General features: G+C 41.2%; 1 protein-coding gene across 2 annotated transcripts in view; it reads right to left on the bottom strand.

The window, feature by feature from the left end:
* The window catches only part of LOC106881776 (anaphase-promoting complex subunit 5), a 41,137-nt gene extending 22,358 nt beyond the window's left edge, over nucleotides 1-18,779 (bottom strand). For both annotated transcript variants that reach the window (XR_016238640.1, XM_014932281.3), the window contains exons 1-7: nucleotides 18,176-18,779; nucleotides 16,686-16,949; nucleotides 13,821-13,903; nucleotides 11,966-12,078; nucleotides 8,982-9,147; nucleotides 7,710-7,770; nucleotides 5,685-5,786 (exon numbers count right to left, since the gene is read on the bottom strand). Coding sequence is in view for 1 of the 2 variants with exons in the window: in XM_014932281.3 (XP_014787767.1) it covers nucleotides 5,685-5,786; nucleotides 7,710-7,770; nucleotides 8,982-9,147; nucleotides 11,966-12,078; nucleotides 13,821-13,903; nucleotides 16,686-16,931 (771 nt within the window). In the remaining variant the exon portion in view is untranslated. The remainder of the gene's footprint in view (nucleotides 1-5,684; nucleotides 5,787-7,709; nucleotides 7,771-8,981; nucleotides 9,148-11,965; nucleotides 12,079-13,820; nucleotides 13,904-16,685; nucleotides 16,950-18,175) is intronic.

Here is an 18,779-nt window from a genome sequence, read left to right as displayed (position 1 = left end):
GTGTTTATGTGTGTGAGTGAAGGGGTGTTGTGATGTCTACGTACATACATAAATACATATGCATACATCTTTTCCGTGTGTATATCTGCACGTGTATGTGAGAGAGAGAGAGAGAGAGAGAGAGAGAGAGAGAGACAGAGAGATGTTTCAGTGAATCTCTCTCTCTCACACACACACTCACACATACGTACAAGAAATGTATGACTATTTATGTATGTACGTATAATTGTCGACACACCCCTTCACTGGCTCTATCTCTCTCTCTCTCTCTGTCTGTGTCTCTCTCTCACACACACACAGCACGCATACACACGTGTTTCTTTGTAAATATGTTTGTATACATTTATGTATGTGTGTTTGTAACAGACAGAGTGTGAGTGAGTCAAGGGGTGTGTTGTCATATGCATCCATCATTTTTGGATGTATGTGTGCGTGTGTATGTGTGTGAGACAGAGTGAGAGAGCGGTGTGTATGTAGTATTTACTCTCTCTCTCTCTCATACACACGCACACACACACAAAGATGTATGCATATTTATACATGTACGTATACATAACAACAAACCTCTCTCTCTGTCACACACACACGTCCATTTCATCTGATGTGTGATACTCTGTGTGTGTGTGTGCGCGTGCGTGCATGAGGGGTTCCACAATCGCCATTTATTTCAATTACTCTTGTGAGGATATTCGCGTAAATCATTTTTTTCATTTAATCCCCATTTTAATTTTCGTAAAAATTTCCAAGTACCAATGAGGCTTTTTGGCGCATCTTCAATTGTCCAATTCATGAGAGGTGCCCAGTCATCATTCATCTGAGAGTCCATCTACAGAATGTCCTCAGATTTCTATACAGCATATTTTGCTTTTTTCCTTCCAGTATATAAGCAACAATTTCATTCCCGGGCAATGCCGGGTTCCTCTGCTAGTATATTATATATATGTATGTATGCCTGTATATATGTGAGATAATAATTTCACTTTAATAGTTTCAGTATTAAAGTGAAACTATTAAAGTGAAAATATCTGACATTACAATAGAGAGATGTTATTGTTTCACTTTTTGACACATAATACTGAAATAGTGGAGGAGATTTGATATTGCTCTGGGCTCGCACTATGACACTACATGGACCCTAAGTAAGGCATGTGTAAAATTTGAATGAAATTGGTGGTGTAGTTCTCAAGTTTTAGGGATTCAGACACACACACACACACATTCTCATCTTTATATATATATATATATATATATATATATATATAATGAATTTTCATGCTTATTCATGCTTATTCATTTTCTAAGCTTCCTAAATTCATGCTACGTTATATTCTAATCACCTAGAATTCATTGCTCTTTTAAAAATTACGATTTATGCATTGTTGTCTCTCAAATATTTAAAATCTACAATTAAGAGCCCTATCTACTCGCTGGCGGTAACCTGCCCTCCCAACCCCCTCCACCCTCCCCACCGGAAGTTCATTCCTCTGTCATCCTGTCAACCTCGGCTGTCTCCCGGAACCCATCTAGTGGCCTTGGCCATCCTCTCCCCTACCTTTGGGTAGCGCATTAAGTTTGAGAAATGTTTGCAGGTTGTAGGTACTGTTTTGCTTATGAATTCTTCCAATTGCAAGTTTTCTTTTCAGGTACACGACACTGCTTTTCCCCTTCCCAGGCTACAGGCCCACACCCCCAACACCCATACTGTTAGGATTGGCACTCTCAACGTCGGCACGCTGAAAGGTAGATCTGGTGAAATTGTTGAGATGCTTGAACGGAGACGCGTAGATATGTGCTGCATCCAGGAAGTAAGATGGAGAGGAGGTTCTGCGAGGTTCCTCACAGGCAAAGAACACAGGTACAAGATTTTCTGGGCAGGGAACACTGACGGGGTCGGGGGCGTAGGAATACTTCTAGCGGAGAAATGGGTGGATAAGGTAATCGAGGTCGTTAGAGTAAGTGACAGAGTACTTAAGATCAGACTAGTGCTTCATCATAGATTAGCTACTGTCATCTCAGCCTATGCACCTCAACCGGGGCTACCAGATGGTCTGAAAGACCAATTCTATGACACCCTCTTGCAAACTACCTCGTCGACGAGTGACAGGGACCTTCTCTTTGTGGCTGGAGACTTCAACGGTCATGTCGGACGTCGTGCTGGGGGCTTCCATGGCATACATGGAGGCTATGGCTTCAGTTCCCGCAACGAGGAGGGAACCAGACTGCTGGAGTTCTGTGATGCAACCAATCTTATGGTCTGCAATACCAACTTCAGGAAACCTGCCAGTCACCTAGTCACCTACCGCTCTGGCAGACACTCTAGCCAAATCGACTACATCCTCGCCAGAAATAGGGAAAGAGGGCGGCTTATAAATGCCAAAACCTACCCTGGCGAAGAATGTACCCCACAACATAGATTAGTAGTTAGCGACTTTGGGATCAAGGCAAAATGGGTGCCCAGAATTAGACAGGCTTGGAGAAGAAGGGTGTGGAAGCTTAAAGACCCTGCAAACGGACAGAGACTTAGAGACAAGTTACTTGAAGTATTTAACGAAATAGAAGGGGATATAGCATCATACAACGTGGAAGACAATTGGAGATTTCTGCGGGACAACCTGTTGAAAGCCACCGACCAGATTTGTGGGTGGTGTAAGGTCCCCTCCCGACCCAGAGTAACGTGGTGGTGGAACAAGGAGGTAGACAGGGCTATTAGACAAAAGAAACAGGCTTGGAAGGATTGGAAGAACGGTGGTAGCAGGGAATTGTACCAATGTGCCAGAAGGGAGGCTAGGCGACAGGTTTATTTAGCCAGAGGGGAAGCAGATAAGGAAAGATTTGCCAATGTTCTGCGCCGTGAGGACCAAAGACTCGAGGTATTTCGTGTTGCAAGACAGTGTAGGAGAGAGAATAGTGATGTTGTAGGAGAGAAATGTGTTCGCATGGATGATGGTACGTTTGCATTAAATGAGGATGCAAAGAAAGAGGTCTGGAGATGCCACTACGATAGATTGCTTAATAAAGAGAATGAATGGGAGAAAGAGAGCCTGCCGTATGTCGACCCAATAGAGGGACCAGCTATCCGAGTTGATAGTACCAGGGTAGATAAAGCAATTAAGAGTATGAAGACCGGGAAAGCCCCCGGCCCATCAGGAATCACTGCAGAGATGCTCAAAATATCTGGCAGTGTTGGCTATAGCCTAGTCACCCGTATTACGAACCAGGTGATACACGAAGGAGTCATACCCAATGACTGGTGTAGCAGCATCATAGTCAACTGCTACAAAGGTAAAGGGGACGCTTTAGATACAAATAATTACAGAGGCATCAAGCTGTTAGATCAGGTTATGAAAGTTACAGAGAGGGTCATAGCCCAACTAATTAGGGAGCGAATCAATTTAGATGAGATGCAGTTTGGGTTCGTGCCAGGTAAAAGCACTACTGATGCCTTATTTCTAGTGAGACAGTTGCAGGAGAAATACCTAGCTAAGGATAAACCTCTGTACCTGGCTTTCGTTGACATGGAGAAAGCCTTTGACAGGGTCCCCCGATCCCTTATCTGGTGGTCAATGAGGAAACTTGGGATAGAAGAATGGTTAGTGAGAGCTGTGCGAGCCATGTACAGAGATGCTGCCAGTAAGGTGAGGGTTGGAAATGAGTACAGCAATGAATTCCGGGTAGAGGTAGGGGTCCACCAAGGTTCCGTCCTCAGCCCCCTATTATTTACCATAGTCCTCCAGGCAATCACAGAGGAGTTCAAGACAGGTTGCCCCTGGGAGCTCCTCTATGCTGATGACCTTGCCCTAATTGCGGAGTCACTATCAGAACTAGAGGAGAAGTTTCAGGTGTGGAAGCAAGGTCTAGAATTGAAGGGCCTTAGAGTCAACCTAGCTAAAACCAAAATCCTAATAAGTAGGAAGGTAGATAAAACACAAACCCCTTCAGGTAGATGGCCCTGCTCAGTATGTAGAAACTCTATAAGATGTACCCAGTGCAAGCTATGGACACATAAGAGGTGCAGCAACATCAAAGGCAGGTTAACTAGCAAGTTAGCTTTTGTTTGTGGCAGATGTTCAGGTGCAATAAAGACTGCAAACAAACAGGAAACAACTTCTATCTCATTCCAGGGTGAAAAACTAGAGGTAGTCGATAGCTTCCGCTATCTGGGCGACCAAGTTAGTAGTGGGGGTGGGTGCGCTGAAAGTGTAGCTGCTAGAATAAGAATAGCCTGGGCAAAGTTTAGAGAGCTCTTACCCCTGCTGGCGACAAAGGGACTCTCACTCAGAGTAAAAGGCAGACTGTATGACGCATGCGTACGAACAACCATGCTACATGGCAGTGAAACATGGGCTGTAACTGCTGAGGACATACGTAAGCTCGCAAGGAATGAAGCCAGTATGCTCCGTTGGATGTGTAATGTCAATGTGAATACCCGTCAGAGTGTAAGTATCTTGAGAGAAAAGCTGAACATTAGAAGCATCAGTTGTGGCGTGCAAGAGAGACGATTGCGCTGGTATGGACATGTGGTGAGAATGGAGGAGGATAGCTGCGTGAAAAAGTGCTACACCCTAACAGTTGAGGGAACCCGTGGAAGAGGTAGGCCCAGGAAGACCTGGGCTGAGGTGGTGAGGCAAGACCATCGTACATTGGGCCTCACCGAGGCGATGACTATGGACCGAGACCTTTGGAAATGTGCTGTGCATGAGAAGACCCGGCAAGCCAAGTAAGATCGTTGCCAGTGCCCCTGGACTGGTTCTTGTGCGGGTGGCACATGAGATGCACCATTTTGAGCGTGGCCGTTGCCAGTACCGCCTGACTGGCTCCTGTAGGATTTTCGAGCGAGATCGTTGCCAGTGCCCCTGGACTGGCTTGTGCGGGTGGCACATAAAAGACACCATTTCGAGCGTGGCCGTTTTCGTGCGGGTGACACGTAAAAGCACCCACTACACTCTCTGAGTGGTTGGCGTTAGGAAGGTCATCCAGCTGTAGAAACTCTGCCAAATCAGACTGGAGCCTGGTGTTGCCATCCGGTTTCACCAGTCCTCAGTCAAATCGTCCAACCCATGCTAGCATGGAAAGCGGACGTTAAACGATGATGATGATGATGATGATGATGAATTTATAATGAAGAAGAATAGAGATTTATATCTAGTTTTATTCAGCAGTAAATTATTTCTTTTCATTTCTGCACTTACATGTTTCTGCAGCAATTAACTAATGCACACTGCATTAATTTAGATTCTATCTGAACAATGTGGTTGTATCCACCCTGAAAAAGTAACAACTAACAATAAGTGCACATAAAGATGCACATTTTGCAGTGTGCATTAGTTAGTTGCTGCAGAAACATGTGTAGGTGAAAAAACGAAAAGAAGTAATTAACTGTTGAATAAAACTGGATATAAATTTATAAATTCATCACACACATACATATATATATATATATATATCTGCTCGTGTGTGTGTCCCCACCCCCAACACTGCTTGACAATTGATGTTGGTGTGTTTACGTCATTGTAATTTAGCAGTCAAGCATGAAGATGTGTGAAATAAGAGATCTCTTACTTGAAAAACAAGTAAGTGTTAGCAACAGCAAGAATATCAGGTTTTGAAATAACATTTTAAATAATGTATTCACCTAACCCATGCTATCATGGAACAATAGAAGTAAAACAAACAACAATACTTACAGCTTCTGCTAAATTTGGATTCTCCTTAAGTAAGTTTCTGATCCGCTCTTGTAATTCATTGGGCGGTGCAGCTTTAGTGACATTATGGTGAATGAGGAATGCCTGAAAAGAGAAGATGAAAGAAACAGAATGAAAAGAATATTAAAATCTATAGGTGTGACTGTGTGGTAAGAAGCTTGCTTCCAAACCACATGATTCCAGGTCCAGTCCCATTGCATGGCACCTTGGGCAAGTGACTTTTACAATAGCCTTGTTAGTGGATCTGATAGTCAGAAACTGAAAGAAGCGCATCATGTGTGTGTGTGTGTGTGTGTGTATATATATATATATATATATATATATATATATATATATATATATATATATATATATATATATACATATATATACATACACATATATATATATATACACATACATACATATACATACACACATATACATATATATACATGCATATATATACATATACATATATATATATATATATATATATATATATATATATATATATATATATATACATATACACACACACACATATACATGTATGTACATATACATGAAGATATATATATATATATACACACGCACATATATATATAGGTATAAGACCCGGCAAGCCAAGTAAGATCGTTGCCAGTGCCCCTGGACTGGTTCTTGTGCGGGTGGCACATGAGATGCACCATTTTGAGCGTGGCCGTTGCCAGTACCGCCTGACTGGCTCCTGTAGGATTTTCGAGCGAGATCGTTGCCAGTGCCCCTGGACTGGCTTGTGCGGGTGGCACATAAAAGACACCATTTCGAGCGTGGCCGTTTTCGTGCGGGTGACACGTAAAAGCACCCACTACACTCTCTGAGTGGTTGGCGTTAGGAAGGGCATCCAGCTGTAGAAACTCTGCCAAATCAGACTGGAGCCTGGTGTTGCCATCCGGTTTCACCAGTCCTCAGTCAAATCGTCCAACCCATGCTAGCATGGAAAGCGGACGTTAAACGATGATGATGATGATGATGATACACATAGCCATATATATACTTCATCATCATCGTTTAACGTTCGTTTTCCATGCTGGCATAGGTTGGATGGTTTGACTGGGGACTGGCAAGCCAGGAGGCCACACCAGGCTCCAGTCTGATCTGGTCACTCCCAGAGTGTAGTGGGTGCTTTTTATGTGCTACCGGCACAGGAGTCAGTCGGGGCAGAGGGGCTGGCATCGATCATGTTTGGATGGTGCTTTTTACATGTCACTGGCACAGGGAGCCAGTCAGGCAGCACTGACATCTGCCACAACTACAATTTCCATTTGATTGTGATTTGATTTTGATTTTACTTGACTCAATAGGTCTCCTCAAGCCCAGCATGTCATTCGATGATTCAAGGGTACTTTTTAAATGGGCTGGTTATGTGACACTGGTGTAGGCTAAGGCTGTGATCTCACTTTACTTGCAGTCTCCTCAATCACAGCATATCTCCAGAGGTCTCAAGTCATTCATCATTGCCTCTGTAAGACCCTCGTTCAAAGGTCATGCTTCACCACCTGATCCCATGTCTTCCTGGGTCTCTCTCTACCATGGGTTCCTTCCACTGTTAGGGAGTGACACTTCTTCACACAGCTCTCCTCATCCATTGCAGCACATGACCATACCAGCAGTCGTCTCTCTTGCACACCACATCTGATGCTTTGTAAGTCCTTCCATCATTGCTTGACAAACGATGTTGGTGTGTTTACGCCCTGTAACTTAGTAGTTCGGCAAAAAGAGACCAATCGAATAAGCACTAGGCTTACAAAGAATAAGTCTTGGGGTCAATTTGTTCAATTAAAGGCGGTGCTCCAGCATGGCCACAGTCAAATGACTGAAACAAATAAAAGAATATATACTTGCATATTACTTGCCAGTATTTGGTACCACACAAAAAGCATCCAGTCCACATTGTAAAGCCGAAAACCCTATGAAGCTGGCAGAAAAACAAAAACACAGAGCATAAAAGCATCAAAAAAGAATCCAAGAAATGAAGACTCTCACCTGGTTGGCTATGTAATATTCTGCCTGTTTCTGAGATTTATACGTCACAGGGGGCGGTTGTCTGTTGGGGGCAAGAAATATAAACGCTTGGTTAGGCAGGAATATATGAATAAACTTTTTTTTTTTTCGCCCTTTTAAAGCCTAGCCAGGCTTATGGGCCCGGTTTCCCGGTTTCAATGGTGTATTTGTTCCCCAGCTGGACGGGACGCCAGTCCATAGCAGCATTACTCATTTTTGCCAGCTGAGTGGACTGGAGCAACGTGAAATGAAGTGTTTTGCTCAAGAACACAACACGTCACCCGGTCCAGGAATCGAAACCTCAATCTTACAATCATGATGCTGACACCCTAACCACTAGGCCACGTGCCTCCACATATTAATAAACTAGCAAAACGTAACACAGCTCTCACACACGCTTCACATCTTGACCCCCACCCTGCCCCTCCATTTCCATTCTCCCCACACTGCCGTCGCTATCACCAACACCATCAAATAACCTGGCTGCACTTTACTCCAGCCATGCAACACAACCACACCACACAACATTCACACAAATGCACACATGGCTAAACTACACCTACCACACATGTACACATACATACTCGCACATGGTTACACTGAGCACCTACACCACAACTTGCACACACACACACACACACACACACACGCATCCATGTTACAATCGCGACAAAGCATGGTCAGACTACTACCACCACACATCATCATCATCCTTTAACCCTTTAGCATTTAAACCAGCCATATCCAATGCAAATATTCTACCTATTTCAACCAGCCAGATCCAGCCTCTCACACCTACCCTACAGTGTCATTCTAAGAATATGCAATCGCATCATTGAAATCTCAAGTTTACAAGATAATGCAGGATTAATTCAAAACAATGTGAATAAAAAAGCATTGCATTTGACAGAGTAATCTGAATGCTAAAGGGTTAACGTCTGTTTTCCGTTCTGGCATGGGTTAGATGGCTTGATAGGAACTGGTAAGGCCAGGTGCCACAACAGGTTCCAGAGTCTGATTTGGCTTGGTTTCTACAGCTGGATGCCATTCCTAATGCCACCTACTTTACAGTGCATACTAGGTGCTTTTTATGTGGCACCATCACCAGTGTTTTTCTCATGTCACCCTAATTCTTTTTACGCATCCACAAATACACATTCAGGTTACAATATCTCCACCACACAACACCCAGAAACCATCCTCCACACAACAGGGACAGACATTTCAATATATGTTACAGCAATCAATACTAACGTCTTGCCCTGACCGAAAGCATCGTCCGGACCAACTGAGTCTCTACAATTTTTCTCTTTATCAGCAGTAATACTCATCATTTCAGCATGAAAACGGTTGAATATGTTGACCACTTCACTCAACGATAACATGTTGAAAGTTACCATCATCCTCCGGGCGAACAGACCTGAAATGTTAATTAATCCAGTTAATTAATAATTTCTAATTTTGACACAAGGTCAGTCATTTTTGAGGAAGGAGAGAGTCAATTACTTAGACCTCAGTGCTCAACTGGAACTTACTTTATCAACCCTTTGAAGACGAAAGGCAAAGTCAAAGTTCAGCAGCATTTGAACTCAGAACACAAAGCATTTTGTCCAGCATGCTAACAATTCTACCAGCTAACTGGTTTAATACTCCACTTAATATAATACATTATTATAATTAATATAAGTCAAAATTAAAAAGCACCATCGAATGTGGTCGATTCCAGTGCCCCCTGACTGGCTCCTGTGCCGGTGGCACGTAAAAAGCACCATCTGAACGTGGTTGATGCCAGTGTCCCCTGACTTGCACCCATGCTGGTGGCACATAAAAAGCATCATCTGGACATGGTCAATGCCGGTGCCCCTGACTGGCTCCCGTGCCGGTGGCATGTAAAAAGCACCCACTACACTCTCAAAGTGGTTGGTGTTAGGAAGGGCATCCAGCTGTAGAAACCTTGCCAGATCAGATTGGAGCCAGGTGCAGCCTACTGGCTTGCCAGTCCTCAGTCAAACCATCCAACCCATGCCAGCATGGAAAGCGGATGTTAAACGATGATGATAATGATGACATTATCATCATCTTTATTTAACATCCGTCTTCCATGCTAGCATGAGTTGGATGGTTTGACAAGAATTGGTAAGCCAAAAGACTATGCCAAGCACAGCTGTCTACTTTGGCACAATTCTTACAGCTAGATGCCCTTCCTAATACCAACGACTTTCCTTTATAATTAATGTAAACCCATTATCATAATATAAATGAATTATCTTTAAAAGAAACACATTATTGCTATTACCGTAGCATTTTTCCCAAGCATTATTATTATTAACAGTCTGGGCTTTTTTCACATTATTGTTTGGGCATGAGGAAAAGGAGCTAATCAAGATCCCTTTCAGGGCCTCCAAGACAGGTGGACAGAAGGAAGGGAGAAAGTGAGGGAAAGACATTATCTTCAAACTGGAGACATGACTCAAATAAAGACTCAAGGGGTCAGGTGACGATGTTAAACAGGGTGAAAGTTTAAGTTTACCACCTAGGTAGACCCTGGCAGGATTTGAACTCAGAACACAAAGAACCAGAACAAAAAGTACAAAGCATCTTCTCCAATAGTCTAACGGTTTTTGTTTACAATTCCCCAAATTATACTTTTGTCACTTTAGGAAAGATAGCAGACGATAATGAAGATGATGATAATGACGGTGATGATGATGGTGATGATAATGATGTTGAAGAAGATGATGATTACGCTGGTAATGATGATGACAATGATGATGATGGGGATAATGATAATGAAGATGATGATGAAGATGGTGAGAATGGTGCTAGAGATGGAATACATGATAAAATTGGAGATGAAGTGATTGGAAGAAGACAATGATAATTAAGAACATGGCAATATTCAGTATGATGATGATGATGATGATCATTGTTGTCGTCATCATCTAACGTCTGTTTTCCATGCTAGTATGGGTTAGACGGTTTGACAGGAGCTGGCCAGCCAGAGAGCTGTCCAGACTCCAATTGTCTGTTGTGGCCTGGGTCCAGATGGACTATATGTAATCTGAACCTTTCCCCCCTTATTTTTTTTTTTTTTTTTTTACGGAATCCCACGTTTTAGGCTATGGAGATTCCGATTCTGAAAATTTTTTTTCAAAAATCTCAATTTCAAAATTTCGATCCCCCCCACCTCGTTTTTTATATAGATCCACAGGGTAAACCTAACCCTAACCGTAACCCTGAACCTAACCCTGACCCTAATCCTAGTTTTGTGAGATTTGGCTGTTATTTGTAGCATGTAAATAGCCTGCTTGGTGGGGGGGGGTGTATTGAAATTTTTCAAACAATTTTTTTTTCAGAATCAGAATCTCCATAGCCTAAAACGTGAGATTCCGTAAAAAAAATTAAAAAATAAGGGGGGGGGGTAAAGGTTCAGATTACGTATAGTCCGTCTCTACCGTGGCCTGGTTTCTACAGCTGGATGCTCTTCCTAATGCCAAACACTTTACAGAGTGAGCTGGATGCATTTTACATGCCACTGGCATGGGTGCATTTAGGCAGCACCAGCATGAGTACATTGGAACCTGTAAAGGACAAGCCTGTATCTATCATCAACATCATCATTTAACGTCCACCTTCTATGCTGGCATGGGTACGATGGTTTGACAGGAGCCAGCAAGGTAGAAGCCTGCACCAGACTTCTGTGACTGTTTTGGCAGGGTTTTAATGGATGGATGCTCTTTCTAACACCACCACTCAGCAGAGTGGACTGAGTGCTTTTTATATGGCACAAGCACAGGTGAGGTCAGTTTTGGCAAGGTTTTTACACCTGGATGCCCTTCCAAACACCAACCACTTTACAGTGTGGACTGGGTGCTTTTTAAGTGGCACCTGCACTGACAGGGTAACCAAGTAACCTGCAAGACAAAAATCATTTGAGAGAGGAGGAGGCATTGGAGGAGGTGACCTTGTGTCAGATGACGAAAGGTTATAGTGGATGAAGATAGAAATGATGTGAATAAAGATGAAGTGATTGATAAGGATGGTGATGATGACAATGATGAAAACAATCACAAAAGAATTCAATGCATGCGTGTGTTAATGTACATAGGGTATGTTTTAAACAATCATTAAATGAAACAAGCCCCACCACCACCACGTCTGGAGCATGGAATGGGAGTGGAGACGGATACAGGAAGGACAAAACAAAAACAAACAAAAACTAATTTTTCCAAACTTACCGAACAATGATGATTTATGCATTAATGTTTCTGAGAAATGCAAAAAATCGTCTGTAAATTGATTAAAAAACTCATTGAGGGCTCGGATTCCTCCTTCAGCTATGACAGTCAACCTGGAAATTAGAGAGAGGAATTGTTGAAGTGCAATTTTATGAGAAAGCAAGCCACAAGACATAGCATAACAAAAATCTTTGACTCCAACTCCTCTACTATTGGTACCTCCAACTCCAACTCCACCTTATGTAATTAAGTGATTGGGATCTTTTTTAAAACGGGGGCCACATTTTTCATTAATGTTTTACGAAGTGTTTTTGGTACCGAAAGACTTTCAAACTTCGTATACTTATCTATTTTGTGTTGTAGAACAGAAAAATATTTTTGTATTCAAATTTATTTCATGTAAAAAATTGTCTTATTTCGATAATTTCAACCAATCACTGACAAGTATTCAGTTGTTTATATTTACTCCTTTGGCTGATTAAGCCATAGCTTCGTTTTATTTGGTTTTTTCATTTTAAATTTGCTTTTTTCATCATCTTTTTTTTCTTCGTTTTATTTGCTTTTTTCTTTTTAAATTTGCTGTTTTACCCTAACCCTAACCCTATCACCGATAGAATTGTTTCAGAATCGTTTGTTTATGTAGTCGGCACTTAATGTATATCGGCTGAATGGACGTCAGTGATTGGTTGAAATTACAGAAATACGACAACTTTAACATGGAATAACTTAGGGATTTCTTTTTTTTTAAAGAAGACTAAGAGAAAAAGATGTTTTATGACACATTCTACCAGTGTTCCAAGTTTCAAAGTGTTTCGTTAATGAAAAATGTGGCCCCCGTTTTAAAAAAGATCCAGTGATTGTGGTTTACATATCTCATAAAGCATATGTAAACGCTTGTACTTTGAGTAGGCCTATATCTTATAACCGGTTCATATTAAAGAATAAAGACATTGTGAGTTGGAATCAGAGTCAGTATCGTTTTACTGACTCTGACTCCAGCTACCCCTTAATTGTTTCTGACTGACTCCATAGCCCTGTACTTTACATAATTAACTAAGTAACTAACATGCTACATAACTGACCTAAGCACATAAACCTATCTACCTACCTACCTCTTTACCTAGTTGACATGTAGAAAGAAGATAGGGGTACCATAATGCCACAGGTACCACCCACACATCATATTTACATAAGCACCTTTGTAAGTAGACAGTCAATGTGACGATCACATGCTACACACCTTCCTTCCAAGCATTGCCGTAAACAGCGGAAGTGAGCTAGAACATTAAAGCATAGTATGCATGCACAACAGAGTCCAAGGTCAGTCTGTGCCAAGTGGCTTCACTCTGCATGCTTTAGCTTTGTTACTGTGGCAACAGTCTGGATACTTATTGATCAGACCATATATACATATAATGGGTAAGAATGTGTCAGATGGCATATAATTGATACAGATTAGTGCTCAGACTAGATAAGATGTCTAAACTCCATCTTTAAACAATGGGGGAGACAATCCAGGCAAACAAGCGTTGACTATAGGCTTTGTACATGTCAAGCTAAATATATATAGATACACATGCATACACACACAGATAGACTCAAGCACATGCACAGAGAAGCAGGCTCAGCAAGACTTATTAGGCTAAAGCTTAGGGCTGGAAAATCTAGAGAGCTTCTGACCAAGTTGTATAATATTTTTGATTCTGTCATAGGCCCTTAACTACAGACAAGTTTTCTTCGACTGACCACATTCTGATAAAGGAATCCCCCCAACCCCAACACACACACACAAAATAAAAAAAAACAATGAGGACACTACAAATTAAATAAAAATATTACAAAAATCTTCTCAAACCTTCCTGTAAATCTGTCAGCCAACTTTGCATTGGTCACTTTCTTCACACGGGGAATTAAGTCACGAAGAGCTTTTTCAGGTCCCTATAATGTGGATAAAAGATTAAAAAATAACATCATTGGGAAGGAAAATTATTTATGAATTCCCTTTTCACACTTTCATAATCATAATAGTTTTAGATCATCATCATCATCATTCAGCATCTGTATTCCATACTGGGGAGGCGCAATGGCCCAGTGGTTAGGGCAGCAGACTCGCGGTCATAGGATCGTGGTTTCGATTCCCAGACCGGGCGTTGTGAGTGTTTATTGAGCGAAAACACCTAAAGCTCCACAAGGCTCCGGCAGGGGATGGTGGCGAACCCTGCTGTACTCTTTCACCACAACTTTCTTTCACTCTTACTTCCTGTTTCTGTTGTGCCTGTAATTCAAAGGGTCAGCTTTGTCACACTGTGTCACGCTGAATATCCCCGAGAACTACGTTAAGGGTACACATGTCTGTGGAGTGCTCGGCCACTTGCACGTTAATTTCACGAGCAGGTTGTTCTGTTGATCGGATCGACTGGAACCCCCCTCGTCGTAAGCGACGGAGTGCCAACATATTCCACACTAGCATGGGTCAGACACTTTGACAGGATGTGACAGTCAGTGGACTGTGTCAAACTCCAATGCCTATTTCAACACGGTTACACACTGATGATGCCCTTCTTAACACCAACCACTTTACAGAGTGGATTGGGTACGTTTCTATTTTTATGTCACTGGCACTTGTGAGGTGGCAGGCACCCTGCAAAACAAGACTCCTCGACTGAGTGGAGTGTAGTACTAATGGAGGTAGCTTATACCAGGTGTTGAGAGGAAAGAATATGATAGAGGAATAGGAATAGGAGTCTTGCTGTAGAGGGGGTACAGAGAGAAGAGTGATGATGTGTAATGAAAGTTTGTTAGAAGCACAAAATATTGGTTTCAAATTTTAGCACAAGGCCAGCAATATCAGAGGAGAGGGATAAGTTGATTACATCAACCCCAGTACTTAAGGAGTCTTGCTGTAGAGGGGGTACAGAGAGAAGAGTGATGATGTGTAATGAAAGTTTGTTAGAAGCACAAAATATTGGTTTCAAATTTTAGCACAAGGCCAGCAATATCAGAGGAGAGGGATAAGTTGATTACATCAACCCCAGTACTTAAGGAGTCTTGCTGTAGAGGGGGTACAGAGAGAAGAGTGATGATGTGTAATGAAAGTTTGTTAGAAGCACAAAATATTGGTTTCAAATTTTAGCACAAGGCCAGCAATATCAGAGGAGAGGGATAAGTTGATTACATCAACCCCAGTACTTAAGGAGTCTTGCTGTAGAGGGGGTACAGAGAGAAGAGTGATGATGTGTAATGAAAGTTTGTTAGAAGCACAAAATATTGGTTTCAAATTTTAGCACAAGGCCAGCAATATCAGAGGAGAGGGATAAGTTGATTACATCAACCCCAGTACTTAAGGAGTCTTGCTGTAGAGGGGGTACAGAGAGAAGAGTGATGATGTGTAATGAAAGTTTGTTAGAAGCACAAAATATTGGTTTCAAATTTTAGCACAAGGCCAGCAATATCAGAGGAGAGGGATAAGTTGATTACATCAACCCCAGTACTTAACTGGTACTTATTTCATTGACCCCAAAAGGATGAAAAGCAAAGTCGACCTCAGCAGAATTTGAACTCAGAAGGCAAAGACAGACATGATGCAGCTGAGCATCTAAAGATTCTGCCAGCTTGCTGCCTTATGCCTTAGAAGCACAAAATATTGACACATAGTATCATTACCCTCACCTTAGCAAAGGCGAAAGTATTGTTTTCAGTTGTGTTTGTTTGTTTGTCCATGGACAAGATATCTCAAGAACCGCTGGATGGATTCGGCTGAAACTTTCAGGGATGTTTGGCCTCATGACTGGCACAAACTGATTAGATTTTGGGATTGATCCAGCACCGGACAAGGATTCTAAATTATTTTTCCAGCTTTTTTACTTAATTTTTGAGAGTAGTCAGGTTCATATTTAGTATTCTCATTTGTGAGAGCAGTTGGGTTTATTTCAGATATCCTTATTTTAAAAACCATCTCTGGCTAATCATTGAGAGGACGTTGGTGTTGCCATGGTGGAGGATTGCGCTCTCTGAGTACTCTTATGATTATTATTATTATTATTATTATTACTATTATTATTATTACTATTATTATTATTATTATTACTATTATGAGTGAAATCTGTGGAAATTCCACTAGTTTTGCAGTGAGAAATTTAGTTGTCTGTTGTTGACTGGAACTGATAAGCTGGAGAGCTGTAGCAGGCTCCAGTCTGGTCTGGCTCGGTTTCTATGATTGGATACCCTTCCTAACACCAACGACTCTTCTCAAGCACAGCAAATTGCCAATGGTCTCGATCACTTGTCATCACCTCCCTGAAAGCCAACATCCAAAGATCATGCATCACCACCTCGTCCCATGTCTTCCTGGGTCTACATCTTCCATAGGTTCCCACCACAGCCGTCCTCATCCATATGTATCACATGACCATAACCAGGTCTTCCTGGGTCTACCTTTTCCACAGGCTCCCTCCACAGCCGTCCTCATCCATATGCATCACATGACCATACCAGTACAGTCTTCTCTCTTACACACCACATCTGATGCCTCTTATGCCCAATTCTTCTCTCAAGAAGCTTACACTGTTTTGTTCATGCACACTGACAGTACACACCCAGCAAAGCAAACTGCTTCATTTCTTTCAAGCCTTTGCATGTCTTCAATAATATATTCTTCTAACCCATGCAAGCATATAAAAATGAATGTGAAAACAAATGAAAGAATCCTGTGTAAGCTTACCTGATAAAGATCTAATATCAATGTAAGAATAGCTTTCACTTCTACATCAGTAAAATCCATTTCCACCTTGAGGTCCAAATTCTGTTGGTACTGTTCTCGAATTTGTGACTTTTTCTCATAAGCATTTAGGAATTCATAAAGCAGAACAAGTAAGGTCACTTTGTGAGAGGTGACTTGTTCCTTTGATGATCTTTTAGTTGAGGGTTCAAACATGAACAAATCTGAACCTGATGAGACGTAAGACATTTTCAGAGTTGGATGATCCTAAAATAAAATGAAAATAAAAATGATTGTTGATTATATTATTGATTTCCCTTAGTACATGCGTTCCTCCCCATACACACAAGGCGCATGACTCAGTGGTTAGAGCATCGGGCTTACAGTCATAACATTGTGCATTCGATGAACCGGACCGAGCTGTGTGTAGTGTTCTTCAGCAAGGCACTTTATTTTCATGTTGCTCCAGTTCACTCATCTGTAGAAATGAGTTGCGACGTTACTGGTGCCAACCTGTATCGGCCCCTTTGCCTTTCCCTTGGGTAACAACGGTGGTGTAAGGAGGGGAGACTGCTGGTCTTCCATAAGTCAACCTTGCCCGGACTTGTGACTAGGAGGATCACCAAAGGGGACCTTTACTCTTTTACCCTATATATATATATATATATATATATATATATATATATATATATATATATATATATGTATATATATATATATATATATATATATATATATATATATATATATATATATATATATATATATATATATATATATCGCAGGAGTGGCCGTGTGGTAAGTAGCTTGCTTACCAACCACATGGTTCTGGGTTCAGTCCCACTGCGTGGCACCTTGGGCAAGTGTCTTCTACTATAGCCTCGGGCCAACCAAAGCCTTGTGAGTGGATTTGTAGACGGAAACTGAAAGAAGCCTGTCGTATATATATATATATGTGTGTGTGTGTGTTTGTCCCCCAACATCGCTTGACAACCGAAGCTGATGTGTTTACATCCCCGTAACTTAGCGGTTCGGCAAAACAGACCGATAGAATAAGTACTAGGTTTACAAAGGATAAGTCTTGGGGTCGATTTGCTCGACTAAAGGCGGTGCTGAAACAAGTAAAAGAGTAAAGGGTATATATATATAGGCATATAATATATATACATATATTTCTTTTCCGGATAATATTATATATATATATATATGGTTAATGTTTACAATATTATCCGAAAAAGAAATATATGTATATATATTATATGTCTATATATATATATATATATATATATATACTCTCTTGTGATCAAAAGTGATCGATATTTAACTGAAGCAAGAGATATGTGGGTGCAGAGCCATGGCACCATTTGTTGGTGACTGGTTGCTAAGTAAAACTAGACTAAGACCTACACTACGTGTAAGCGATAAAAAAAAAAACACAAAGCTTAGAAAGAATTTTAAAAGTCAAGTATCAAATAAAAATAGTCAAAACTTACCAATTACTTTATCTAAAGAGAGGAGAGGAAATGTTCTATTCTAGTGGATGCTGCGATTTGGAGAAAGATGTGCGATGTGTATAACAGTTAGAAAGACAGATGCATATGAGGTGTGTGGGTTGTATTATTGTAACATTTCTTCTTTTTTAATAATATCCTGGGCTTCACGTTGAATTTTCTCCAATTTCTCTAAAGTGACTGACCGAAGCGGCAGTAATTTCGGTTTACAGAGGATGGCAGATGGCACTGCCCTGTCGTAGACTCGCTCTTTCTTCGGCAATATTTCTTTGATTGTCACATTAGAACTAGACATATTCAGATAGGTTTAAATATTCTTCTGTAACTTTTGTTTCTAGTAATTTATTTCCCGTCTTCGGTCTTTTTCTACAAGAAAAATAACTGCTTTAAACCCCAATTATAGTTTAAGACAACAAATACATGATTGGTCTTGTAGTTGAAGAAACTGTGTCGTAAGACAGCTTTGCTTTATATATCTCCTTGTGTTTACCCAATACTTAGTTTAACATACTAATCCTATTAAGCACAAAATCTATCGATCACCGTACCGCCACCTCTCACTCTGCTTAAACAATATTTATAAAAC

Source organism: Octopus bimaculoides, chromosome 27 (genome assembly GCF_046866305.1).
Source record: "Octopus bimaculoides isolate indiv1 chromosome 27, ASM4686630v1, whole genome shotgun sequence".
Lineage (NCBI taxonomy): Eukaryota > Metazoa > Mollusca > Cephalopoda > Octopoda > Octopodidae > Octopus > Octopus bimaculoides.
The sequence above is the reverse complement of the archived record's forward strand: the minus strand, read 5'-3'. Positions and strand labels throughout refer to the sequence as shown.